This window comes from Equus quagga, chromosome 4 (genome assembly GCF_021613505.1).
Source record: "Equus quagga isolate Etosha38 chromosome 4, UCLA_HA_Equagga_1.0, whole genome shotgun sequence".
NCBI lineage: Eukaryota > Metazoa > Chordata > Mammalia > Perissodactyla > Equidae > Equus > Equus quagga.
In genome coordinates, this window is record NC_060270.1 from 110,962,780 (window position 1) to 110,990,464 (window position 27,685).

The 27,685-nt window shown below is 37.0% G+C and overlaps 1 protein-coding gene across 3 annotated transcripts in view; it reads right to left on the minus strand.

Annotated features, from left to right (window-relative positions):
• Nucleotides 1–27,685, minus strand: part of METTL8 (methyltransferase 8, methylcytidine) — a 190,821-nt gene that overhangs the window by 113,839 nt on the left and 49,297 nt on the right. For 2 of the 3 annotated variants that reach the window (XM_046658546.1, XM_046658543.1), the window contains 8 exons: nt 27,417–27,508; nt 17,750–18,120; nt 15,484–15,533; nt 10,721–10,784; nt 9,352–9,491; nt 5,384–5,490; nt 5,184–5,249; nt 3,916–4,406 (listed from right to left, as the gene is read on the minus strand). In XM_046658546.1, the coding sequence (XP_046514502.1) occupies nt 4,270–4,406; nt 5,184–5,249; nt 5,384–5,490; nt 9,352–9,491; nt 10,721–10,784; nt 15,484–15,533; nt 17,750–18,120; nt 27,417–27,508 (1,027 nt within the window). In that variant the 3' untranslated portion in view covers nt 3,916–4,269. Of the gene's footprint in view, nt 1–3,915; nt 4,407–5,183; nt 5,250–5,383; nt 5,491–9,351; nt 9,492–10,720; nt 10,785–15,483; nt 15,534–17,749; nt 18,121–27,416; nt 27,509–27,685 lie in introns of those variants that run through there. The other variant, XM_046658544.1, reaches the window with a different exon arrangement.

Genomic DNA, 27,685 nt, shown 5'->3' on the forward strand with positions numbered 1-27,685 from the left:
TACAGACTGATTTTTTCCTTAAGTGAGGAGTATGAAAGTGATGGGTGCTCTGCTTGCTTGGAGGGAAGCCAAGTGGAAGGCGGAAGGCTGAAGCCTGAAGGGGGTAGGGCAGAAGAAGAAGTAAACATATGCAGAATGCTAAAAAGAACTGATTGAAAGCTTTTACTTTGTCATTCCTCTCGGGTCCTTTCCTTCTCTTCCTTCCCAGTTGTAACAACTGTGGACAAGTGCAACCTACTTTCTTCATAGAATCACTGGATCTAGAATGAGCTGTCACCTTGAAGATCATCTGATCTAAACTCCCACCCATTGCTATAATTCTCTGCTTGATTCAGGAGCTTGCTTTCTTCTCCAGAAGCTTTCTGAGCAGCACTTGAGTCTATCAATTAAAAGTACACTGATGAGAGTAGAAGTTTTGGAATCAGACCGTTCTGGGTCCAAATTGTGGCTCTGCAACTAACTAGCAGTGATATCCTGGGCAAGTCACCCAATGTCTCAGAGCCCCAGTCTCATCTGTTAAATGGTTATAATAAAAACTAATTCCTAGGAGTTTGAGGATTAAATGAGGGAATAATGTAGTATATAAAAGTATAGTATGTAAAAGATTTGGCATTCAGAGCTAAATTAAGAGTAGCTAAGCAGTTCAACAAGAACTAGGACCCATGCTTCCTGTCTGACTCCAAGGCAATACTTTTCCGTGGCATCTTAGTGTCTTTCTCACAAGGTCTCATAGAACCATTAAGATGGTTTCTGTTGCTGGAGTACTCTGCATGCTGCTTTGTAGACTGTAAACGCTGTTATTAATGATAACACCTCACATATATTCAGTGCTTTAGAAGGTACAAAGCCTTCACAAGCAGGGGGAAAAATACCCATGTCAACATGTCGTCTACTGATGACTAATAGAAGCAGGAAGCAGAAGGAGCAGAGGCTCTGGAAAAGGTCTATTAGTGATGCAAATGTGAAATTATCTGCACTTGTGAGGAGCATAATAAACATTAAAACCCATTAGAAGTAACAATGTGTGATATACTCAGGCTTCAGAACTTGGCTTTGATGAGTGGAAAAACCATAGGAGTATACCATAGGAGTTTTGGAACAAGAATTTAAGTTATCCGAAGTTTAACAGTCTACATGGTTTGAATGCCCAGGAGGGCAGCTCTTTGTACGTAGGTGAATTTTCATGTACAAACTAGAGTACATGAAACGTACAGCAACGATTTAAACTGCATGACGGTAGAAACCTGAATGTGTTCATAATTTAGAGACAAAGCATGTGAAACTGAGAAAAACAAAGCACATAAGTTCTCAGAAGTCAACATTAACTGAGTGTTTCAATACGACAAATGTGTCATACTGTATGCAAAATTTTTAATAATAGACACTGTTACCTTGGCTTCCTCACAACCTTCTGAAAGAGTTCATGTGTGTGAGACTTTTTACATTTGGAAAATGCTCAAAAGTGAATTTTTAGAAATGGAGAAAAATGGAGGGTGCATTTTCAATATAGCATATTCCATTGTCTCTGTATTATAAGAAGATGAAGGAACATATCTTTTTCTGTTAGAAAGAAAATGGTCCTTTTGAAATTAAGCTCCCTCAGAAGATGAATTTTTAAATATCAAACTCTACCTAACTAACTGGTCCTAGTTTTATGGATATGAAGGGAAAATTAGAATTTCATGCAGTTATCAAATACTTTAATACCCAAACAGATACATTTGCAACACTTCATGATTTCTTAATATCTATAGGGAATATTCCAAATCAAGTCTTTCTCTTTTTTCCTTTGCCAAGCAGCACACTCTAAGTAGGGGGTTGATCCAGGCAGGCTAAGCCAGAGAAAGACTGACCAAACAAGCAGAAGACCCTGTTAGAAATGGCCCTACTGAGCAGACACGTGGAATAGGAGATCTATGCTAGACAGAGACCCAAAGAGCCCAGTTTGAGTCTCACAGTCCAAATTTGGTTGATGTATTTTTGAAGTTTCTAAAGGTTAACTACATGCTGTAAAACGTTATAGAAAGACACGAGGCTGAATTTTACCGTGCCAGTCAAGAGGCTGGCTTGAATCTGCTATTTAGGACTGAGAGAGACAGTACAATTTACATGTGTGAGAATGTGAGAATAATTTTACCTTCTGTTGTTTTTAAAACCACCTTGGGCCACGATTTTTAAATTGAGACACAAGAAGATCTGCTGGGGTTCCCATAGCAACATTAACTTAACTAACCGCCCTTGTATGTAATACTTTCATTACTAGTTTGGCTTTTAAATGTACACCTTAATTATGAAATACAACTGAGTGCAGAGTCTCAGGCAGATTTTAACTTTTACATTTACTGACTGATGCATGTTTAAACAGAAGCCTTGATATTGTACTTCTGAGGACTTCCTACCAAGACAAGTATATGCAAAAACCTTTTTGTGGTCTTCCTTGCCCCTGACCTATGACCTCACTGCATTCTGTCCTATAGACAACTCCTCAATCTCTCTAAATACATATATAACATGGCATAGATAGGATAAAACAGAAACAAACAAACCTCAGATGGCTCCAGTTTAGAGACTAGAACCCAATGTGTCCTCTATTCAAGCCTCCAAAAGCTGACCCCTTCCCCATCTTTTCTCCATTATTCTGAATCACGAATGTCCCATACTAAACAGACTTGTCTTCTCACAGTCTTCTGAGAACACATGTTTAAGGACTAGCCTAAGACCCACCTTCTTTTTTTTTTGAAGATTGGCCCTGAGATAACATCTGTTGCCAATCCTCTTTTTTTTTCTCCCCAAAGCCCCAGTACATTGATGTATATCCTAGTTGTAAGTCATTCTAGTTCTTCTACATGGGATGCTGCCACAGCATGGCTTGATGAGTGGTGTGTAGGTCCACGCCCGGGATCTCAACCGGCAAACCCTCGGCCCCTGAAGCAGAGCGCACGAAATTAACCACTATGCCAGCAGGCCAGGCCCCTCCCCTCTTTTTTTAGATAACAGTGTCTTGAATTTCCTTTGAGACACTTTCCTCCATTCCATACATTCTTGTGGCACCATCAATTAAGCTGCCCTGCCACAGCCTGTCAAGAGATGAATCCATGACCCAAATGGGACAAATCACAGTCTTTCAAGAAAGTGAATTTTAAGTGAATTCAAAAAGGAAAAATAGTTGGAACTGAATTATCCCAAAGGTGGTCCTTTCAAGAGATTGTCCATTTTTTCCAGATTTCTGTGGGTTATAATCAAAATCTACTAGCTGATAAGCTCCCCATTTGGGTACTTGCTCATATATTATCTTAGATCATGGTTTAGAGGCTTGGGATGTACATATTTTGCTTTGGCAGCTGGATCCTATTTATGCTTTCTGAAGACAGGGCTAGGTCTTTATTTATTGTATTATTCCATATAATTCAGCACAATGTAAGTACTCAGTAAATGCTGTATAATGAATGAAAGACCAATCTTAGAAACTCCATTTTTACAAAGTGCAATTTGCAAGCCAACTTACATCCTTTTTTGAGGCAAGGTGGTAAATAAATTTTTAATCACTACAATTTAAGAGTTTTCTTGGGTATAACAGTTGTCTTAAAGAGAGCTTACAACAACTTGTACACCCAAGAATAGCCTGAAAATAATGTTAGCATGGGTCATACTTCCCCAATTTTAGGAAAGGAAAGAGAAACTAAAATTCTACTTTAGACATTAGGCTCTGAATTAAAAAAAAAAAAAAAGTCTTGGGGAAAACAGACAACAACAGACCTTCATCTTGGTCTTGTGACTTTCCTTAGAAACAAGGTAAGCTGCCTCTCTACTATCAGATAACAACGGAGGAGAGTTCAACTGTGTTCAACTAACGTATAAATAAAGTAGATGACTTTTTTCCACTTCTGAAAAATGACAGGTTATGGTTTCTCAGAATCATCTGACTTACATCTGCAGTTTAATTGAATGCTTATAAAATTCAAAGAACAAACAAAATGGTTAGACATAATTAACCCAAACAAGCTTGAGCATATTAAATTTTGAAAACACACAATATATTGCAATCTTCCAAATCACCTACTTATGCTTAAAACACACAAAGAGCTCACCCATGACAAACAGCAGGATATACAAATTCTCTTCTTTTCTTCTGTCTTTTCAAAAATGAAAGATTTACAGAAGTCACAGAATAGTTTAATCCTCTGGTTTGTACCTTAATGTGGTACATAATTCAGCCATGAGAAAGGAGTGAAAATACCAATTTGGAGCTTTTTTGAGTCAAGTGAAGTATCATGGTTTCTGGAATTTGCCTTGAACCCACACTCGGTGCATTTTCACCTGTTTTTTCCTATTAACTTGTAAGCGACGATCAACCAGATTTTGCTTCTCATCTAACCCAGCCTTGCAGAACATATTGTAGACTTCCTCTGCAAGACGAAAATTACAGTCAAATGTATGATGTGTGACTGGGGGAAGAGGGGGAAGGGGCATTCAGGAACACTGGAACATTAATGGAATGATGGGCCATCTAAATTTTATTTATATCAAGAAACCCCTCTAGTACAAATTAGTGAAGGACACCTGTGAAACCAAGTGGGTTTCTTCTACTTCACACAAATACACCAAGTACAAACAGTTTGACACGGCAGGTATAAACAGACACAGAACACTATTGGTTGCAGCTTTCAATATTTTGAAAGGTGCACCCTGTTTGAGTTTTTGTTGGTTGCAGAGACCCCAAACAGCACATTATAAAAGTACTCACGTAAGTTTGGGGAAAGTCCTTGAACGCAAGATTAATTTTAAATGCTTTTTTAAAATAAGAAATTGATAAAAGATAAGTAATTTTCTATGGACTCTTAAAATCAAATACCCTTCTTTGGCTGTGGCCTGCCATCAATTTTTTTGTAGGTACTGGGCTAACCTCAGTTAGCTCAGTAAAATGGAACAGACTACACCTTCATTTGGGCATGAGGATGAAACAAGTGATTCTTTAAAGCAATTTCAACAGGAAAAAGATTAAAAGGCAAACAAGCCATTTTCAACTGTTTTATATAGAACAGTTATAGTCACCAAAGTATGAGGACATCCAATGTTTAATCAACTACTGAAGCCTCATTTTTCAGGCTTTTGAGTTTCTCCCTGCAAATAATAACCAAAGAGAGTTTTTACAGCTAATTATTTTCCCTTATCGATAAACATACCTTTTGTAAAGAAATATGCTCTGGTACCATCTCCTCGAACATAAAAATTTTCAGATAAACAATGACCTAAAAGAAAATAACTGTGATAAGAGAATCTTTGTATTCTTAAAAAAACAAAAAATAACAAAACTTGACATGAACTATAAACAAAGCATTCTTTAAAACACATGAAAATAACTCCAAATCGAATATACTATTACCCCTTTTAAAACGAAGCTGAGTCTTATCATATCTTCCATAGTCCCGAAACAACAGCATTCCCCCAGGTTTCAGTAACTTGGACAGTCGATTTACAACACCTTGCATCCTTTGAAAACAAAGCAAGATACTTTGTGGAAGTCTTGTTTTGTATGCCACATTTAACTGTCTTAAAGATAAAATGAGCAAAGTTTGATAGGCCAAAGAAATTTAAACCATAAACATAAAGGCAACAAAACCAAAAATATTTCGTATAGAAAGAAAAATAAGACACCAGCTTGCTAAATAATCAGATTCAAAAAGCCTAGACGATCAAGAAATCACCCAAATGACCTGAGTGGTAACTTCACAGGGCTTAATGTCTGATGTCAAAGCTGAATTACAAAACCATGTAGCCATTTCCAAACAGCAAATTAAGGTAGTTCCAAGGCAGAAAAAACTGAAGTCATTTCATTTTCCTTGTAAGATAAAAAATATGTGAGAGCCATCCCAAAGTGTACATATCTAAACTGGGATCACCTTCCTCCAAAACCAGCTCCTTTTCCTCCTGACTTCTTTATTTAGTTCAAAGGTACCATCATTCACCAAAGTGTAACCTCAGAGAAATCTTTGACCCCTTTTATTTTTCTCTTCTTCCACTATCCTCTCCACAACCATTTGGTCATCAAATTCTATGTCTTTTTCTTCTTTTTAATGGCATCTTTAATATATTTTGTCTCTCTTTTGTTTCCTATTAGTACTCCCTTCATACAAACTCCTCCCTTTTCAGGCCTGGAAACTGAATAGCTTCCTCATGTGCTTTATTATTCTCCCTGTCAATCCTTCTTGCATATTATTGATGAATTATTCTGCTTAAAATGGTTTTGTCAAATCATCCCTTCACTCAAACATTTTCAAGATTTCTATCCATAGGATAAAATCTTAATTTCTTACCTGAGCCCTTTAGATTGCCTACAACTGGCCTCAATTAATCCTTCCAACATCTTTCCCACCACCTCCTAATCTGAAGCATCTCCTCTAGTCAAACCGTTACATGCTTGGCTCTGAGCAGTCTACGCCTTTGCTCACGTGGTTTCCCCAAAAGAAGTCTCTCCTCCTTACTCTCTGCCCGTTTGAATTCCGTTCACACTCCAAGCCCTAGCTTAATACTGGGAAGCCTTTACTTTCTTTCTTTTACTGTTTATTCTACTCATCTGGCTCCCAGTCCAACGCGACCCCCTGTGACTTCTCTGGATTTAACATTTTTGGTTAAGTGTTCATGGCCTTATGTATAGTTATGAACCAGAGATGGCAAAGATTTCAGATCTCATATCAATGGCAAGTGACTGACACTGGCTGCCTCCAGAGCTCTACTGAGGACTCATAAGACTCATGGGGAATGACACAGTACAAAATCAATTATCAGTGTCTGCCCTGAGCAGAGAATGGTAAATGGCAGCTTGTGTGCTAAGTTCTTGCTGTCTCTGCTTTATCAATACTACTTAAAGCTTCTGAGCTTTTATTTTAGAAATGAGGGGTTTGGGTCAGATAATCTGTAAATTCCTTCCAATTAAAACACTGTTCAGTGGAATAATGGGGTGAAAGTCAGATCACGCCAGGTTATGAAGGAAATAGGTAGTAAGAAAATGAAAGTAACTATGAAAATAAGAGAGAAATATGACAGAAAGAGGTCGCATGATTAGATGAAAAGCTCTTTTAAAAAAGTGAAACATAAGTACATGAAAGGGAAAAAGAAAAGCATTTTTCCTTGTTTATTTTATCACAGGTTATTTTCACACAGTGCTTATATCCTTAGGCTTTGGCAATTAAAGAAAACCATATCTGAACCTTAAAATATTCACTTTCAGGATAAATGTTGTATGTACAGAGAAAAATCTATTTCTGCAATTATTAGTAAAACAAGCATGAAATGAAAATGCAGAAAAACAAAGAGTCAAATACTTCAAAATGCAGCACCTCCTTCTGCAAATCCTTTCCTCCCAATTATCCTTTAACATCTGGGGTTGTGGGTAAAGGGAAGGGGTGGGAAGCTGCTTTTCTTGATGACTCATCTTGGCTCATAATACAATTCCAGAGCCGGTTCCTGAGAACTGCAGGTGGCAGTGGGCTGGGGGTGAGATGGACAAGACAAGAATGGGAGAAAGCCCCTTATCTTTTTTTATCCTACTTGGGCCAACTCTGCTATCCTCATCTATCTCTGGATGAAGGGAGAGGAGAAGGAAAAGAGATTTAAAAAATAAGTATTTATTGGCTTCCTGGTCTATACTTGGACCTTTGGGAAACATATTATACTTTCTTTTATTTCAATGACAAGAAGGACAGCCGGCTCTTCTTTTGTAGCCTCCTATGGTTTATTCCCATTTAAGGTGGGATGCCCAGACACAAGGTCCAGCTGAATTGCTTGCCATTCATTTGTGCGTGGATTTTTCCAAGCTGGCAAGAAGCCACTTTTCTAGAACTTTCCTGGGGCTGAATCAACTACCACAGTCCTAAATGACCCTAAAGATATTGCCTTGTCTTTTCACTCACTATTGCTTTCCTTCTACTCATTTATTTTATTTTTAGATCATTTCCACGTAGGTAAGAAAGTGGCTACTGACATGACACATCCAAATTTATTTTATAATAAAGAGAATGAACATACTGTACTATAAAGCAATCTTCCCAAGACATCTGCTTCCCCTTCTCTTTAACATTCAATTCAAATCATGAGAAAATACATTAGCTAAACTAATTTCAAATACTCTTTTTGTGGTCTTATTTGGAATTGAAACATTTCCTGTTATGGGTGTCAAATAGAAAATCTTGTTCTATATCCACCTACTCCATCCTTTTAACTATGAAACAAAATACATAGATGACATCTTTCTACCAGTACCTGAATAATGCCAATAGTCTAAACAAATCAGCAGAAAGAAATAAGCTATAGAAACTGGGAGGAAAAAGTAGCTTTATGGAACCTGATATATCTCACCAGGTGCAAATGTATCTTTTATTCAGATTTATTTGGAAATCTAATTTGTTTTTCCACAAGTAATCAAAATGCTAAGTTTGGAATGAGAAATAAAAGGACTGTAAAGAGTCCCAGTGACCTTGTAATTGCAAAGAAAGAAGCACATGGTAACTTAGTTTCTTTGGGAAAGCGTCACACTCATCAAAAATTCGTTGATGTCAAGTCTGTATCTACTACCAGAGGATCTTTCCTGGGTTGAATCTACTACCACAGGAGAAAACGCAATTTTCAAAACCTTACAAAGGCACAAGCCCTGACACTTACCACACACATGCCTCAATACATATGAGGTGGCAAAATTTTAAGAAAAGTAATCATTTTAATTGTTAGTAATACCTCTTTAGACTTCCTCTCTGGAGAAAAGCTATATTTATTGTTTCAAAACATTGTGTGAACAAAAAAATCTAAGTCATAAATATTTAAATGATGGCACTAGGCCAAGTTACATTATAAAGGTCCAAGGTTAATCTGACAAATCTTGATAACCCCTAATTCCTTAGTGGGCTTCTTTAAAACAAATTTTTTCAAGCCCGTCGACAGACCTGTGTGAAGCCAAACCAATTCAGCGCCCACCTCTTCATGAACATTCAGTAAGATGCTAAATCAAAGATGTTTGTTTCTGATCACCAAGTACAATTTCCCTCTTGGGAGTCTATTAGGCTGTTCTGAATTTGTAATTTCCTTGAAGCATTGTCACTTTTAATAGGTATGTGTCTTGCCAGAATATGCTCACTTCATTCTGAGGGTGACAGAAAGCTCACTAATGAAGTAGTTTGACCAGTTTCTTTCTAAAAGTCTGAAGAAAGGAAAAACTGCATTTAAAAGGCTGCATATTATACATAATGTAGTTCACCAAATAATAAACTCAAGAATTGTAATTTTTGCTTTGATAGTTCTGAAAACCACTATTGATAAAGGGGCTTTACACATTTGCTTTGCCCTTTCATCTTCATTTACCTGTCAGGATGAATAGAAGAGAGCACAAAGACAAGGAGAATGACATCCAGGATCCCATCTGGAAAAGGGTAGGGTGAGCCATCATCGCAAACGTCATGAACAAAGGCACAACACTGGGCTGCTCTGTAGGATGAGTGTGACTGTCATGATAAGAGAATAAAAAGGAAAAAAAAAAGCAGTTAGCAGGCTTCTAGTATTTTTCTTAAAATAAAAAGGTCAAATTTTTTACTTCTCCCAAGTGCCTTTCCTCTATAAATTTGAATGCACTTTATTTCCAATTCAGTATTCTGCTAGCTTATTTCAAGCTGCCATAAAAAATTAAGTCTAGCAATCAGACTTGATAACAAACATTCTTTGCAATCTCTCTTTAATTTTAAAAGTGGAGTAGGGCAGTCTTTATGAGTCAGTAGGCAGCGTGGTTGGAAGCCTACCCTATGTTATTTCAGACACACTGAGATGGTCCTCAGCTCCCTCTCCCACTGTTTGTTCCAGACCTCCTTTGACTTAAAATATAAATATCCTACACTACATAATTGATATTAGATAATGGTGATGGCTGCACAACTCTGTATACCAGAAAATCACTGAATTCTATACTTTAAAATGGTGAATGTTATGGTATGTGAACTATATCTCAATAAAGCTGTTATTTTAAAAAATTGCATTAGAGTACACACACATGCAATTTGCCTACAAACACAACACTAGAAGGATATATATCAAAGTATCAACATTGATTCACCCCAGGATTCTAGGAAGTGAGATTACAGGTGAATTTTATCTTCCGCTTCAGGCTTCTCAATATTTTAGAAAATGGCGACAACTGTAATGAATAACTATTACTCTTATTATCAGAAATTATGTTCCACGTGTCCACTACACATTTTTGTTAGTAGAATTTCCTTTCCTTTTCCATTTCCTAAAATTACCTCTTCTTGCCAAGGTAATGCTCACTAGTATTCGGGCATTGGTCAAACAAGTCCAGGTTCCCCACTGTTTTCCTTACAGTGTAGGACATTTTAGATTTACAATATATGCCTTTTCAGACTTTTTTTCCCCCCAAATTACTAATTTATTGAGTGCCTACTATGTGTCAGACTGTGTGTAAGGCTCTAGAGACATAAATACAAATATCACCTTGTAGGAGCTGTTGACCCTTGAACTTTATATGTTAAATTCAAAACAACTTTTATTGTTTTAGGGTAGTATCTTAGGCACCAGTTTATGATATGATTCCCAGAAATAGTAAAAGCTCAGTTAAAAATGGTCACCAGTAACATTTGAGGCAGAAACATTTCAAAAAAATCACTTCAACAACAAATAAATTAGATTCTTATATGGCTCTCTTTAAAGAAAATATAAGGCATACCTTTACTAGCTCCACAGCTCCAGAAGCAAAATCACAACAATACAGAAAGGACTCTGGAGCATTCCTATGAAAATGGAAGAAATATTTAAAACTAGAGTCCAGATATGCTCAGCCGACACAAGAAAGGAAACTGCTAAAGGAACTTGTTAAAAAGTACTTCCTTAAAAGAATTTTGGATGACACTCGGTTTGCTGTTTCTGCTTTTTAGATACTGGCCTCTATAGTGGTGTATGGGTACCTTCATGTTGTTTCTGAACCAGCATTGCCTCAAACACTTATCATTAATGATGGCATAACTTTCAAATTCCTGTGCTGGTTTTAAGGTCCTCCATTACTTGGGCCTACCTGCCTTAGAACCCATCGTACTCTCACATGGGAAACTTCCAAAGCAATCCATCAGCATTGCTCCATCCTCCTCCTGGCCACTCCCACCACAGGCACTCTCTTCTCTGCCTCCAGCCAGCATGGCCTGTAGTTTCTCTTAGCTTAGCCAAGTTCTACCCTTCGCCAAGGGCCCTCAAACCCCTGTGTCCCTTAGTGCTTCATTCTTCTTCCTGTGTGTTCAACTCATTTGGCTCCTGGGCCTCTCACAGAGGCTCTGATGCCCTGACGGGGCAGAAAGATTTAAAAAACAAAAAACCATATATATATGTATATATATATATATACATATATATATGCTTATATTTATAAGCATATATTTAACAGCATGCAAGTATAACTTCTAAAAAAGAATAAAACACGAATATATTAATTCTTAGTTATCTTTTTAAGTTATTGTCAAACTTTTATTGAGCCTCATATATGTACCAAGCATTAGAATACAAAGTAGTAAATGAAATTGTCTAATAAAATAGTAAGAGTACACTTTTTGGAGCCAAATAGATTTGTGTTTAAACTCTGTGAATTTGACTTAACTTATCCAAGACTCAATTGCTTTATTTACAAAACATAAAGTACGTAAATTCATGGCTTTTTTTAGGGGCAAATGTTTACCCACATGAAAATCTTGACTAATTTTAATTGGCCTCCACTGAACTTAGACAAGTTCTATTTGGTTTTTATCTGAAATTCAGTAACAATGACTAGACCATGGTTATTAATGGGAAAGTGTACACTTTGAATTTTGTGGGTAAGTACCCTTCCTAATCATATCTTGTATGTTGTTATCAAATAATCCTTGCATCATATTGCTTAGTACTTAGAAAGAGATCAGCATGTCCTTAAACAGTAACTATAAGTATGGTCCTGGGTCTTGTGGATTTTATAGCCTATTTGGGGACATGATTGGTTTTATACAATCTCTATAGAGGCAGGCACCCTGAGGTGTAAGACTTAAGAATTTTGAAAGAGAGGGATAGTATTGCTAAGCAGGGAGAAGGGGAAATGCTATTAGGGTTTAGAGGTGGGAGTCACATGCCAGGGAGGAGAAGTAGAGTTGATTCCGAGAGCCCAAGCTCTCGGAATGTTCCAAACAGTATGTTGCAGTATATACAGGAGGGCCTTGAAGCACATAATTAGAACTTCTAATTTGATACAGGAGGCTTTTCAAGCAAGGAGGACTTCTAAATAAATATGGAATACAAGCACAAATAAGCATTTAGCAAAATCTCACCCAGGCTGATTACACTCTTAAATGCTACTCATTGATGAACACTATGTTCATGTATAACTTATTCATTGTGTGCCACTAGGGATTTGCATTCAAATTAAGATGTGTCCAAATAAGTTAAAGTAATATTTAATGATGAATAATATTTGGTTATGAAAAGTTAACCAGTACTGAATCAAAGTTAAAACTTGCACAGCTTGTCTTTTCTCATCTATCCTATGTAAAAACTTTATTGCAGCATATACACCTATTGTTTCCCATGAAATCCATATATTTGTGACTCATAATTTGCTGGGTGGTTACATGTGTTTGAAATGTTCTCAATAAACACTCAGACGAATAGAGCACTATGTGGTATGATGGCTAAAGGCGAGGGCTCTTACACCAGACTGCTTCAGGTGAATCCTGGCTTTACCATTTAGCTGTGTGACCCTGCAATAGTTACTTAACCTGTCTGCAACTCAGTCTCCCCATCTTTAAAACAGAGATAAATATGGCATCTAAGGTGGTTCTGAGGACTGAATGGATTCACATAGATAAAGTTTCTAGAAAGGTGCCTGACTCAGAGTAATCACCTAATAAATGTTAGTCATTATTATTGTTGTTGCTGTTGCTATCATCATCATTATCATCATCATCATTATTAAAGGAAGATCTGCCTTCTGCCTTCCAGGGACTTAAAAACTTAAGAACTTAACTTGGTTCTGTAAAAAACTTCCATATAACTCAAAATGTTTCTCTGGACACTGGCACATCTAACTCATTACGAAAGGCATGCAGTCTAACTTTGGGCAGTGGCTACTAAACACCCACAAGATACAGAATAGTCTAGTAGCTAAGGGAAAGCATGTGCTATTTGCCATGTGTCCTACCAGGATGGCAGCATGACCTCTGAGACTGAAGTCCCACTGCATCAGCAGTGCAGGCTGAAATCTTGTGACCACCCAATACTTTCCAGAGCTTTTCTGTAAAATCAGCTGACTGCCTTGGCCCTTCTCCCAGCAAGCAGGTGTAAATATCTCTACTACCACTACACCACCAAACACTCTCTTGGCTGGGGGTTTAAGAATTAAATGATCCTTGGAGAATGACATGACCTCTCAATTCCAGAGGTCTAATTATGGTAAAATATTCTGAAAATGTAAAACATTAATCCTATACTCTTGAAAAGTAACAAAACATAATTTCTTAGATGGAGGAAAAAGTCTAATTCTCCCTTTGGAAGGCTAATCACTGGTTGCCTTTTAAAGATGAATTAATTATCTCAGGTTATTGAGCTACAGTGATTTCTAAAATATGGATATGAGGCAAAAATAGACACAGCCAAGAAGAAAGAGAGAGTGAGGAGGCAAGAGCTTGCAATTATTAGTTGGAGGGAGCAGAGAGAAAAAAATGCAACTAACAAGTGGGGAATCAGAGATATTAATCAGTAAATATGTATTGAGCTCTATCTATATTGTATTGTACTGTTAGGATACCTGTAAAATCAGATTAGGACAAAATATGTTCTCTACCTCAAGGAAAATAAACAGTGGTTGGAGAAACAAGACATAAAGAAATGACATGCTAAATAATACCTTGAGATTAGTCATAAAGTAACACAAAATCAACTGCCCATGTAGTAGATTTATGTATATTATAAGCTCGGACATCACTAGGGTGAACGAACCTGGCTATGTGGTATAAAAGAAAAGAAAATTTTGGCCCAGAAATTGGAAAAGGGGAAAACAAAGAAAATAAAAACAAAAGGAGAAAGGCCATTCAGAACTGCAAATCCGCCAGTTTCATTTCTGCCTGGTCACTTTAGTTGGTGATTTGATAATATTAGGGAATTACTTACTAGCTATTATGTTAGATTTATAATAGTGATGAAGAATGTCCTGATTTTTTTCAGATATATCATAAGTATTTTAAAATAAAGTGTCATGATGTTGGCATTATGTTAAATACTACTGAATCAAGGGGGTGGGTATATGAGAATTTACTGAACTACTCTTTACTTTTCGAATGCTTTTACATTTTCATAATGAAAAGTTAAAAATATAGCATCATTAAATTTAAAAATACACATGTCAGCAGCTATGTTAGGATGATGGGTGATCCCCCGCCCTCCCCTTTTCCTCTAATGGAAACGTTCTGGAATGTGCTTATGTTGGTTTTATAATGGAAAAATAACATGAAAGCTATTACGTAAACTTAAAAAAAAAATAAAACTTGACAGACCAACCATGGGTAAAAGGTGTTAGAAAAGCTTTGTAAGGTGTGTCTTCTTCATCCATGGAAATGCTAAGACGTATATGTGAACAGGAAGGGCAGGTCAGGAGAGCCCTGTCATCTACCTCTGCTTTTTTGTCTTAGGGTTAGTCGCTGTTACCTCTAAACAATTTCAAGTATAGGGACAATCATTTGACACAGGGAGGTTTTATACCGGGTGTGACTCCAGAAGTGATGACAAAATAGAATGAAGGTTAAAGTGTAAGCTTTAAACTCAATTCTCTATGTGTAAAATATGTATGTATCCTGGAGGAGCAAATAAATCTCTGAAGTTTAGCAATTCACAGTTTAGTGGGAAGATTAAATCTCTTGCTCTTTTCTTATTCTCTCATCCATACAAACAAAAGCTTAAAAAATTACTTTCAACCCTTGGGGCCGGCCCTGTGGCCGAGTGGTTAAGTTCACGTGCTCCACTTCAGGGGTCCAGGGTTTTGCTGGTTCGGGTCCTGGGTGCGGACATGGCACTGCTCATCAGGCCACGTTGAGGTGGCGTCCCACATGTCACAACTAGAAGGACCCACAACTAGTATATACAACTATGTACTGGGGGGATTTGGGAAATAAAGCAGAAAAAAAGAAGAAGAAGGAAAAAGAGAAGATTGGCAACAGTTGTTAGCTCAGGTGCCAATCTTTAAAAAAAAAAAAATTACTTCAACCCATGGTGGACAACCCATGGCTGTTAAACACTATTTTCAGAGTAATTCCAAGTTCACATGAAATTAGCCACTAAGACTAAGACACTTCTTTTGAAATTTGCTTTAGTTATTGTTCATATGGGAACAAGAACACTATGGCATATACATGACAACATGTTTCCAGAATTTCCCAACATCCCATACATATGTAAAATTTTGTAAGAGAAAACTCTAAAACTCACTGCAAAGTGTTCAGAATTGGAAAAACACTATTTCCAGCACCACAGCCAACCTAAAATCAAAAGAATAAACAAATATCAAAAACAAGGTTAAATTTTCCTCACCAACATCAGATTTTTTATTTAAAAAAAAAAGTAGAAAAAATTTACTGCATCTCTGGGTATAGGAGAGTTTTCTCAAGCCAAAAGGACAAGAATAATACTGAGAAATTTGACTATGAAAATATCTAAAATTTTACACACTAAACCCCAAAACAAACCAAATTAAAAGGTGACCACACACTGTGAAAAAAAAACATTTGCAATAAATATGATAAAGGGCACAGCTAATTTTAAAAAACAACAGATAAATAAGCAAAGAAAATAAACAGAACACAAAAGTACAGATGGCTTCTAAACATGTGAAGAACTATGTGACCTATTTAATAATCAAAGAAATGCAAATTAAAACAAGGGGGGGCCCTCAGGCCAGTGGTGTAGTAGTTAAGTGTTCACGTTCAGCCTCAGTGGCCCAGGGTCCACATGTTTGGATTCCCTGTCCCCACCACTCCCCAGCCCTTTACCTCCAGCACAGACCTACACATTGCTCATCAAGCCATGCTGTGGCAGGGTCCCATATACAAAATAGAGGAAGACTGGCACAGATGTTAGCTCATGGACAATCTTCCTCAAGCAAAAAAGAAAAGAGGAAGATTGGCAATGGATGTTAGCTCAGGGCCAATCTTCCTCACCAAAAAAATAAATAAATAAAACAAGGTATAATTTTTGTCTAACAAAGCAGAAAGCACTAAAATAAGAATATTCCAACCAATAAGAATGTGATGAAACAGATCTCCACTGCTGCGAATTGGTGTTAGTACAGTTTCTTAGAAAATAATTTGTCAACACATTTTAAGAATATTAAAAATTTTTAGGGTCCGGCCCCATGGCCGAGTGGTTAAGTTTGTGTGCTCCACTTCAGTGGCCCAGGGTTTTGCCAGTTCCAATCCTGGGTGCAGACATGGTACCGCTCATCAGGCTATGCTGAGGCAGCATCCCAAATGCCACAACTAGAAGGACCCACAACTAAAAATATACAACTATGTACCAGGGGGCTTTGGGGAGAAAAAGGAAAAATAAAATCTTTAAAATAAAAAATTTTTTATAAGTTATGAACTAGTAAATCTAACCCAAGATAATAAAAGAAAGTGCAGAAAAGTCTATACCCAAAGATGTTTGCTGTAGAAAACCTGAAAACAATTTAAATGCCCAGTTGTATGAAAATAGATAAGTAGAATTACTATACTCCCCATAGTAAAATATTTTGCAGCCGTGAAAATGTTACAGAAAATTTTTAAAGATAGAGAAAACTGCTTAGAATATAATATTACATAGAAACAAAGCAAAACCCCCAAATACAGGTACAGTATAGCTGAACTATAGAAAACAATATAAACAAAAAGGAGAAAAAAGTCAGTAAAATGTTAAAGTGTTTAAATTCCTTGTTTGTGGGATTGTAGATAATTTTATTTCTCTCACCTACTCCTTAGCAAAATCTCTGTAATCAAATATACTCCCTTTATAATCAGAAGGAAAATGCTTATTTTCCAAAATAGAAAATCAAGGTCTATACCAGATTAAAGCAAATTATATATCTCACTTTATTTCTATTTCACCTAAAAGGGGGTAATAACAGAAAAAGAGAGAAATTAGGATCAAAACTTTATTGGTATTTAAAACTGGCTTCAAGTCAGAAATTAAAAAAGACAGGGGCTGGCCCCCTGGCCGAGTGGTTAAATCTGTGCTCTGCTTTGGTGGCCCAGGGTTTGACTGGTTCAGATCCTGGGCGCAGACCTGGCACTGCTCATCAGGCCATGCTGAGGTGGCGCCCCACATAGCAGAACCAGAAGGACCTACAACTAGAATATACAACTATGTACTGGGGGACTTTGGGGAGAAGAAAAAAAAAAGACGAAGATAGACAACAGACATTAGCTCAAGGAGAATCTTTAAAAAAAACCACCAAAAGACAAATTGAAAAAAAAATAAAACTATAAACTTAAAATCTGCCCGATTAAAGATGAGTTTCCTTAAATATTTTTTATGCACAAAAGTATACTGAACATTTATCTATTTAGTTAGATTTATTTAGTTAGTTAGACTTATTTACATTTATTTAGTTAGATTTGATCATTTTCCCCCTAAAAAATCTGCATAGTTCATAACATGATGTGGAATGCACATTTTAAAGTGATTTGCCACCTCCTGTCTTGGCCCTGCAGTACCGTACCTCTAGGATTCTGAAAGTGGCATTGCTACCAGGAAACAACTCCGCCTTCAGAGGTCCTTTTCTGTGTTCTTCCGAGTCCAGGTTGGAAAAATCAGACACTGCTTTGCTTTGCCCATCTGACGAGCTAGAACTTTTCTTGTAATGACTTTTTAATTCAGGCAGACTAGGGCAGTGCATTCTTGAAAAACAATTTGCAGCATTAGTTTTTATGTGATCCCTTGATAATTCTTTCATCTTCTTTTCAGTTTTTTGATCAACTGGAAGAATTTCAGGAAATTCCCTCAACAGCCAATTACGATCCTTGAAAAACTTATTCTTATGAATCTTGTAAAATGTGTCCCAATATTTACTAGCTTCGCTTTCATACTTAACTAAAATAAAGAGAAAAAAGATTTATTTTACTATGAATTATATTTACTATTAGTTACTATTTTAATAACTAACTATATTTAATAATTATTGTTAAATATATTATCATTTATAACAATTATGTTTATTATCGAATAGCTTTAATATTATAGTAAATTTTATTTGCCTGATTTTTTTTCTTTTACTTATTAAAGGCCAAAACTACGTAATATTAATTCCCTCAAAATGTGTCAATGTGTGGGGTATTTAGTCCTACCCCCATAAATCTGCTTCTGTCTTAATAGTTTGGCCAATAAATTTCTGTAAGGAATATAATTGTTGCAAATTACTTTCTACAGTCTAATCTTGGAATCTTAATAATCTTAATAATCACATTTTTACCAATAACCTGTAAGGCTCTATATTATCTTAGAGAAAGGACACTTCATTTTTTGTCTCTTTGCAGTTTCAACACATTGGTAATCAGACAGGAAATTGCAAAATTATAAATGACATAATCTTAGAGTGAGAATGTTCCACTGAAATAATCTACTCCAACTGCCTTGTTTTGCTTTTGAAGAAAGGACAGCACAGAGAGATGAACCCACTTCTTCCAGGTCCCAGAGCTCTGTCACAGCAGAACCAGGACCACATATCCCGACTCTGGGAGTCTAGGGGCCATCCTGTAACTCCATTCTTCCCCCACCTCCAGAGGCATCTCTTCCTATTGCCATCTCCTAGTATGATGAAGCCTTAAAGAGAGTTTCCGATGCCTCTTTAAAAGAGATGTACATTTTGTGATGTCATCCCTTAGATTTCCCTGGGTCCCAGGGTCAGGATTAGGTCAACAGTCTCAGAGCTTCAGGTAGTTCTTAGCTTTTTGCTTCTTTCTATTTGTACTTAAATTAATAAGATAATTAATTCCCTCACTCCTTCATTCATTCAACAAACATTTCTTGGGTACTATTATGTACCAGGCCTAATCCCTAGGCCCAATCCTTGGGTTAAGAATTATTTTCACCCAATGTAGACACATGACATTTTTAAAGTGTTTCAAAGAATAAGAAACCTTCTATTGATACAGAATAATTTCCAAGATTTAATGTTAGGCAAAAAAGCAAAGTGTAGAACAGTATGTATATGATGCAACCATTTGTTAGAACAAGAAGAAACAGAATACACATGCGTGCATACACAGAAACATACGTGTATGTTTAGACATATATTTACTTGCATCTGTACAGAACATTTCTGGAAGGACAATCACATAATTAGTAATACTGGTTGCCTGTAAGAGGGGAACTGAGTAGCTGGGGGAGAGACCTGGGTTTGAGGAAGAATTTTCCTTTGAATTTTGATCTGTGTGAAATTACTATCTATTCCAAAAATAAATTAAACTAAACTAAAAATAAAAATAATGGACTCATTCCTTTCATAACTTTAAAGAAGCCCCTGTCTTCAGAACGAGCACTGCCTATAGTCAGGTTCCTCTTTGTTACAGAGCCCTGTCTTGAAGCCCTTTAGTTTTCCTTTTCTTTCCATTTTTATCTTTATGGCCTTGTATCATGGATCTCCACCCATCTGGCCACAAGACTTCCTTCCCATCAAAGCTGAATTTTATCTGGCAGCAGGACTGTTATAAAGACAGAAACTCGAATCTGTATTTAAGGTCTGAGAAATGAAAGTAGATCTCCGTAACAAAAGAATTATGTGATGTTGAAGACTAAAACATGCTCGCATCTGCACTAATGGACAGAAGCCTATTTATGATTAATCCAAAAATGTTATATATTTATCTTTAAAATAGTTCTATCTCTGCTTTTAAAAACTCGAGTGTACCTGATATGCTGTATAAGAAAACAAAACAACATTCTGAAAATCAGACTCAGGAGGAATTAGGAAACTGTCAAATTTCCCCCGGGTCTTCTCACACCTTCTCTTCTTCCTTTTCCCTTAAAAATTCTCTTTGTAGCTCACTCTATGCTGGTAAAAAGATTTTTCTGCTTAATAAAAGCAACTACCTAAGAAGACCTACATTTAGTCAAACCTCTAGTATCTGAGTTGCAATACCAAGGTATTTGTGAAGTGAGTTCGAAGCTATCAGTAACTAGAATGTAATACATTACTTTGATTAATTTGCAGGAATATTACCCTAGGAATTAATTGGAGGGGGGTAGACAGCAGGGGAATAACTTGAAAGAAAAGATGTTCATAGCAGTGCTACTTATAATAGGAAAAAGTGGGAAATAACTCAAATACCCAACAACATAGGAATGACCAAGCAAACCATGCAGCCCAAAAGAGAGTAACCATATTAATAATTAAAATTGAAAGGATAATATTAAGAGAAAACATTCACACAGAATGGTCTATACACTGATTGCAACTCTAAAATATATTTCATATTTATTTATAACAATCAGATGAAAATTTGGAGTGATGGTAACAACTTAATGATTATTAGGTAGTTCTTTCTTTTGCAAAGTTTTATTTACATTTTACACAAAGATAAAAAATCTTAGTTGAATTCTTCATTAAACTTGCCTACAGTTTCCTCATTTGATGACAGGTTGAATTAGAGTATCTCTAACACCTGTTTAAACTCTAAAACGTCTACGTACTTTCCTATTAGACCTATTAAACCCCATGAAATTATGGAGCACGTTAAACAGTATCACTTCTACAAACTACAAAATCCTGGCTCAGATTGCTGTCATAAATAGGAGCCTGTACTACTATTTTAATTTCTACAGTTTATAAAGAAAATGAATCTGCACTGAGGTGACTGGAATCGGGTTCAGATACCAAATATGTCAAGACCTAAATTCAACCCTAGCCTCTGCAATCTTTAAAAAGGATCTGATTACTATTAGAAGACGATGGTCAAGGTCTGCTAATATACACACTTTCAAGCCTTTTTCAAGTATTTCCCACTCAGGAATTAGGAGGAAAAAGCCAAACAATGACATAAATCATTATACCAAAACAATAACATTAAAAATAACAATAATAGCACATACTGAGTGTTCATTATGTGCCAGGCACTATGTCAAATGCTTTACTTGGATTTTTTCCGATTTAATCCTAATGATATCTTTCAGATAGACATATTATTATTCCAATTTACAGACAAAGAAATTCAAGGTCAGAGGGAATAAAAAATTTCGCCAAGCTTACTCAGCCAGAAGGAGCTGAGCCAGTCACCTGGACCAAGTCTATTGGACTTTAGAGATCATGCTCTTAACCATTATACTACCTTGCCTTCCTAACACAAAATCAATATTAACCCACTCCAAAATATTTCTTAAAATAATCTCTGTTTCTCTAGTTCTGTACTTTCCTCTTATTAGGAAGCATCAAGTTGACATTAAAACCTCAGCATGACTTATATAAGTAGATTGTAAAAATATTGCTGATGGAAGTGAATCTCCATACAAACAGATCAAAAATACATAATTAAACCCTATTCTTTGAATTATATAAACCAGGCAAGGTTGTATGAAGAAATTACAATGAGCAATGGGAACACAAAATGTTCTAAGTGCGGGCTAGCCAGGTGGCATAGTGGTTAAGTTTCCACCCTCTGCTTCAGCAGACCAGGGTTTGTGGGTTCTGATCCTGGGCACCAAACTACAGATCACACATGAAGCCATGCTGAGGCGGTGTCTCACATACAAAATAGAGGAAGACTGGCACAGATGTTAGCTCAGGGACAATCCTCCTCAAAAAAGAAAAAGCTCTAAGAGAATAGGCTGGTTTGTGGGATAGAAACAGAACAGAGAAAGAGCTCCTGGGATGGGCTGGGATGGGCTGGGTTAAAGGCTAATGGGCGGGAACTGTTTTTTTGCTTTTTAAAGCTGTGCTTTCAGCAGAATCTTCAATCAACGCTGGCAACTCCACAGTTCCCAGCAATGTGTGACAACTTCTGAGACCCTACGGAAGGTCAATCAACTCATCATTATAGTTATGAGACAACATAAACACCTTCAGTGGATAATTTAATTTCCTGAACTGCAAGAGTATCTGTGATAACAGAGGAATTGGAAGAGCTATTTTTCTGACCATGAGTGAAAAATTTAGTTTCAACTTGCTGTTAATTCATCTCAAGTTCAGGCCAATAATGATAAAAGAATATAGTGTGGGGAAATCAGCCCTGTCTTCATCTTGTCCAATTGACCTTCTAAACAGGTATATTAATGATCAATTTTTCTTGGAGGATCATTTTTTCCTTTCACTTTCCTGGGTTGCTGATTCAGAATTAATTGCTCCATGCCAATGGCAGTAAAAAAGATGTAGTGATCTGTTTAACCACAGCCAGATGAAACAACTTCTCAATTATTCACCTACTAAATTCAATACTGCTGAGGGCAAGAAGGAATGTGACACACTAACTATACTCACATATTCAGAATTCACCCTGAATCACCCTGAATATCACAACTAAGAAATTGAATTAAACCATTTATGTATCTGACATATATGATACAATGAATATGAATTATGAAAATTTATTCTAAGTTGCAATGTAAAAAAAAGCAATTTAAAGTTATTTTTGCACATCAATTACACAAATACCTGAGCTCTCAAAGTTGGAAATTTCCACATCACTGATAAAGTTCATTGTCTAATAAAGGAAAATTCTTGAAGTTATGAAATGGAAAGTATATTTCCAAGAGCACTGCATGAAATTTTAAACAACCAAAGCTGACTTATAAACAAGTACCCTAAATTTATCAGCACACGAAACTTTTAGCTACTTTATTTTTCCTCACATAGGACACGCTCGGGGGTAAAGAATTCACAAGGTAAGGTAAAGTGAGATTCTTTTACTATTTTGCTTGACATAGATAACTCACCCTAGATAGGCAGTTATTTACAAGGATATTTTAAGTAAAAACAGCAGCTGCTCTTGTTATTAAGTTTAAAAAACCCATTACATTTGCTAAATAACCAGCTGAGATATAACACACTGGAGATGTTTTTAGGAAATTATAAACTATAATCATGTTAACTCAAAAACTGCCAAATGTATCTTTCTCATTTCTCTGAATTAACCTGCTTTTAAAAGAAATATGAGCTATAATAAAATTTAAAAGAAATTACTACAAGGAAATGTGGAATTAAAAATCATTAATCTGGACATCTAACTGAAAGGAATATTGCTAATGAGAGCCTGGATGCTATACATTTTAATCACAGAAATGAAACGACAACCATCCCACAGCAAGAGACTGTATTATTTGTGATGGATAAGTTCTTATTGTCAGAACTGTGAGGGTGTTTCCTGACTTCAGTTCTCACCAACAGCTGAGACAATAGGTGAGAAATGGGAAATGGGAGTGACAGGAGAGAACGGCACACACAGAGACCAAAAGAAATGTGCTGGAGAGTTGGCCAGCATGGGAGAAAAACGAGTATTTCCTCCCAGGGGCATTAAAATAAGTGAGATAAGATCAATAAACAGTGCTCATGCTGTATAATAATCTGCAAATGAAATGTTTCTGATGGGAGAAAACTAGCTCTTTCAAAGACTTAGGACTCTCCTAGATAAGAAGAGACAGTGGTTAACAGAGGCACTGGGAGAAGAACCAGGTCAGAGCTTCCTTTGGGTTTTCACAAAGTTTGGGAGTAGAGCTTTTAAATGAATCTATTCACCTTGACCCATATTCATCAGAGACATTAAATACCAAATTAGAAGGCTCACCTAGGGCTTCCGCAGACTAGCAGGTCTATAAGCCCTGGTGAGACTGGATTGGGTGGCTGGATAGGTATTTACTGTCACTGTAATGTCCTGTCACTCAACACAGGTCCTCAGGACAAAAGTTTTCTTTCTTCGCCACCCTCACAGCAGCCTCAGCTGCTGCTCTGCACAACCTTGCTTAAGTGTGAACAAACGGTCACCCTCATTGTGTGTTCCTCTCCTTGCAGCAGTTCCCTGACGTACGAAGCCCACCTCACTGAGTAGTGTTACAGGGGGACGCGGAGGGGCCCAGCGGAAACCTCAATCACTTTGAGCCATTTTAAAATGGAATCTTTTGTTCTTTGTCCATAGCAGCAAGAAAACTTGCTCAGAAAGAGACTGGACATGCTAATAAGCAAACCAAACGCTTCAAAGCAGTAACATCAGTCCTCTCCAGCCTGCTTTTCCTGCTTCTATAGAGAGAGGCCAGTCACCACCTTTCTATTTCAGTCACACTATGGTTCTGTGGGAACCGTCATTTTCCTTTACTGCGGTTTCCAAGGCCCTAAAATAACCTTCTCATTAGCTTCACTTAAGTTCATTGTTAACATAAATAGGCCAAAATAGGCAGCCACGTACAGAGCACTTAAAGGGAACATTATCAGCACTGCTCATCTATTTATCTTCTAAACAGAAATATTCAAAAAAGTGTGAAAAACATTCTTGTTTTTTTATATTATCAGGTAATATACTGTGGATAATTTTTAACTTCCTGGAAACGAATTAAGATGACTGATAACTTTAATTCGGTTTAGGCTTGACTCTTTCTGTCACGTCCAGGTGGCCACTAGCAGAAGCTTGAGTAATATGGAAAATATGTCTGTGCAGCTGCTGGCAAAGAAGCAAAATTATACTTCCTCAGAAATAGTGTGACAGAGTTCCTGCAAAGGAATGCAATGTTGGCTGATTTGTAAGCAGAATTGCCACTGGTATGCACCCTCAAATCCAACCCCAACACTCCCTGGCCATAGCCCACTCTGGGACTGCATGGCTGGAGCTCATAAAAATAGAATGGTTCCATTGTGGATCAGGTGCTCTTCTTTCCTGTCCTCCCTCCAGGATACATTCATCCTTAGGATAAGGAAGGAGAACTAGCCCTAAGGAACAGCAAATGATGCCAGAGGATAAGACAGGTTATCAACGATGCCCAGGGATAAGATAGAGCAGCACTGCCCACTTCACTGGTTGAGGGCAGCTAATGACGGCTGTTTCATTAGCGCAGTTTCCACAGCTACCTTTGCCTCAAACTTTAGCCTAAAGTCTTTAGCCTTTAGACTAAAGTCACCAGAACAACAGTTAACTACCAGTGGGATTACTGATTTGCATTATGCTTAGCTTGCACAGAGGAAAGCAAACATCTTTCCCTGGGGCGTTTCAGGACAGCTGATCAATCTGTCCTGAAAATTCTAGCTCAGAGGTTGGCAAATGTTTTCTGTAAAGGGCTAGATACTAACCGGTCTTTGTGGGCTACATACAGTTTCTGTTGCAACTATTCAACTCTGTAGACGTAAGCTCAAAAGCAGCCATAGACTATATGTAAACAAATGAGTACGTATGAGTTCCAATAAAACTTTATTTACAAAAACAGGCAGTGGGCTGGATTTCGCTAATGGCCAGAGTTTGCTGACACTTGCTCCATCTAAGGGGTACTGATAATGCTACAAGAGGGACGGAGAAATGTTGATGACCAGAACCAAGCTGTTCTAATCTATGGTATTAGAAGCCAGAAAAGTGGTTGCTCTTTGTGGGGTCCGAAGGGTTGGGGGAAGTATTGTAATCATGATGGAGCATGAGGAAGTTTCTGGGTTACTAGTAATATTCTGTCTCTTGAGTTGGCTCTTGAGAAAATTCATTAAGGTTTGTCAGAATTCATTTATGAGTTGTCTAAATTTCTGTGTGTATTTGGTACTTCAATAAACTATTTTTTTAAAAAAGAAAAAAGAACAAACCTTTTTTAAAGGAGAAATAATTTTAAGAAAAATAAGGTAGAAATTCCTATCTAGAAAGTGCAGGGGTTTGTCAAAGTGTCTACAGGTTGGGGCCGGCCTGGTGGCGCAGCGGTTAAGTGTGCACATTCTGTTTTGGCGGCCCTTGGTTTGCCGGTTCGGATCCCGGGTGCGGACATGGCACTGCTTGGCAAGCCGTGCTGAGGTAGGTGTCCCACGTATAAAGTAGAGGAAGATGGGCACGGGTGTTAGCTCAGGGCCAGTCTTCCCCAGTGAAAAGAGGAGGATTGGCACCAGTTAGCTCAGGGCTAATCTTCCTCAAAAAAAAAAAGTGTCTGTGGGTTCCCAGCAGTGCAGTGAGAAGGACATAGGCCAAATTTTTCTTAGTGTGCTTTTTAAAAAATTGTGGTAAAAAACTCATAAAAGTTACCATCTTAACCATTTTTAAGTGTACAGTCCAGTAGTGTTAAGTATATTCATAATGTTGTGAAACAGATGTCTAGAACCTTCTCACCTTGAAAATCTGAAACTCTATACCCTTAAACAACTCTGTTCCTCACTTCCCCTAGGCCCTGGTAACACCATTCTACTTTCTGTTTCAATGCATTTGACTCCTTTAGATACTTCATATAAATGGAATCATATAGTATTTGCCTTTTTGTGACTAGCCTATTTCACTTAACATAATGTCTACAAGGTTCATCCAGATTATAGCATGTGACATGGTTTCCTTCCTTTTTAAGGCTGAATAATCTTCCATTGTATGCATATCCTACATTTTGTTTATCCATTTATCCATCAATGGACATTTGAGTTATTCCCACCTTTTCCTATTGTGAATTCTGTTGCTATGAACATGCGTATGCAAATATCTCTTCAACACTCTGCTTTCAATTCTTTTTGCTATATATCTAGAGGTGGGATTCCTAGATCATATGGTAGTTCCATTTTTAATTTTTTGAGGAGCTTCAATACTGTTTTCCTTAGAGGTTGCACCATTTTACAATTCTACCAAAAGTGCACAAGGGTTCCATTTCTCCACATCCTCACCAACACTTGCTATCTTCTGTTTTTGTGAGAGTAGCATGGGCCAATTTTTTAGAAGCCATTTTTGAAGGTTGGCAAGGCCTTACCTAAATTAAACTCTAAATATCAAAGGCTTCCAAGAAAAGTATCTTAAAGCCTTATTGAAACTTTATCTTTATCCTAAAAGACCAGCAACATTTTGATATGATTTTACCTTCTTCACTCAATGTTTTTGAATTTGTGGAACATACCTAGCAAGTGAAATGCACAACAGCATTCTAAAGGATGCATAACAAGAGGAAAATTGTAAAGTTATGTATTCATATCTTGTTTGAAATGCCACCCGTGTGTGTGTATCTTCCAGAAAAAGCAATAATATGGATACTAAAAGAGCAAATAAAGGGTGAATACAGAATTTATGTCATTAACTTTGGTCCTACAACACTAGAATAACTGGGAATTCTCCCAAATGAACCAAGTGGATTGGTCTAAGAACTTTCAAAGTAATGCTACAACTAGGAAGAAAAGAGACTATGGTGTGAACTGAATCAGTGGAAGGTCAAACAGAAAAGTCAGGCTCCGGGAGCTGCACCATGTAGTTGCCTACCTTGCTCTTCCAGAAGGACTCTCACAGCTGAGTTTTCCTCAACTTCTTTTCTGGCTGCTGCTTCTTCTTCTTTTGACCATTGCATGTGATCCCTATCAAAAAATAAAAAGATTGTAAAACATGCTTTGTAATTGAAGAAGGCAGAAAAAGGTGACGGGATACATCTTTCACTCTAGATGAGTCAAAGACAAATGAATTCCATGTCGAATAAATATATTTTGCGTCAGATGTTCCCTCTAACAATGCTAGTACAACTGTGGAACTCCCAT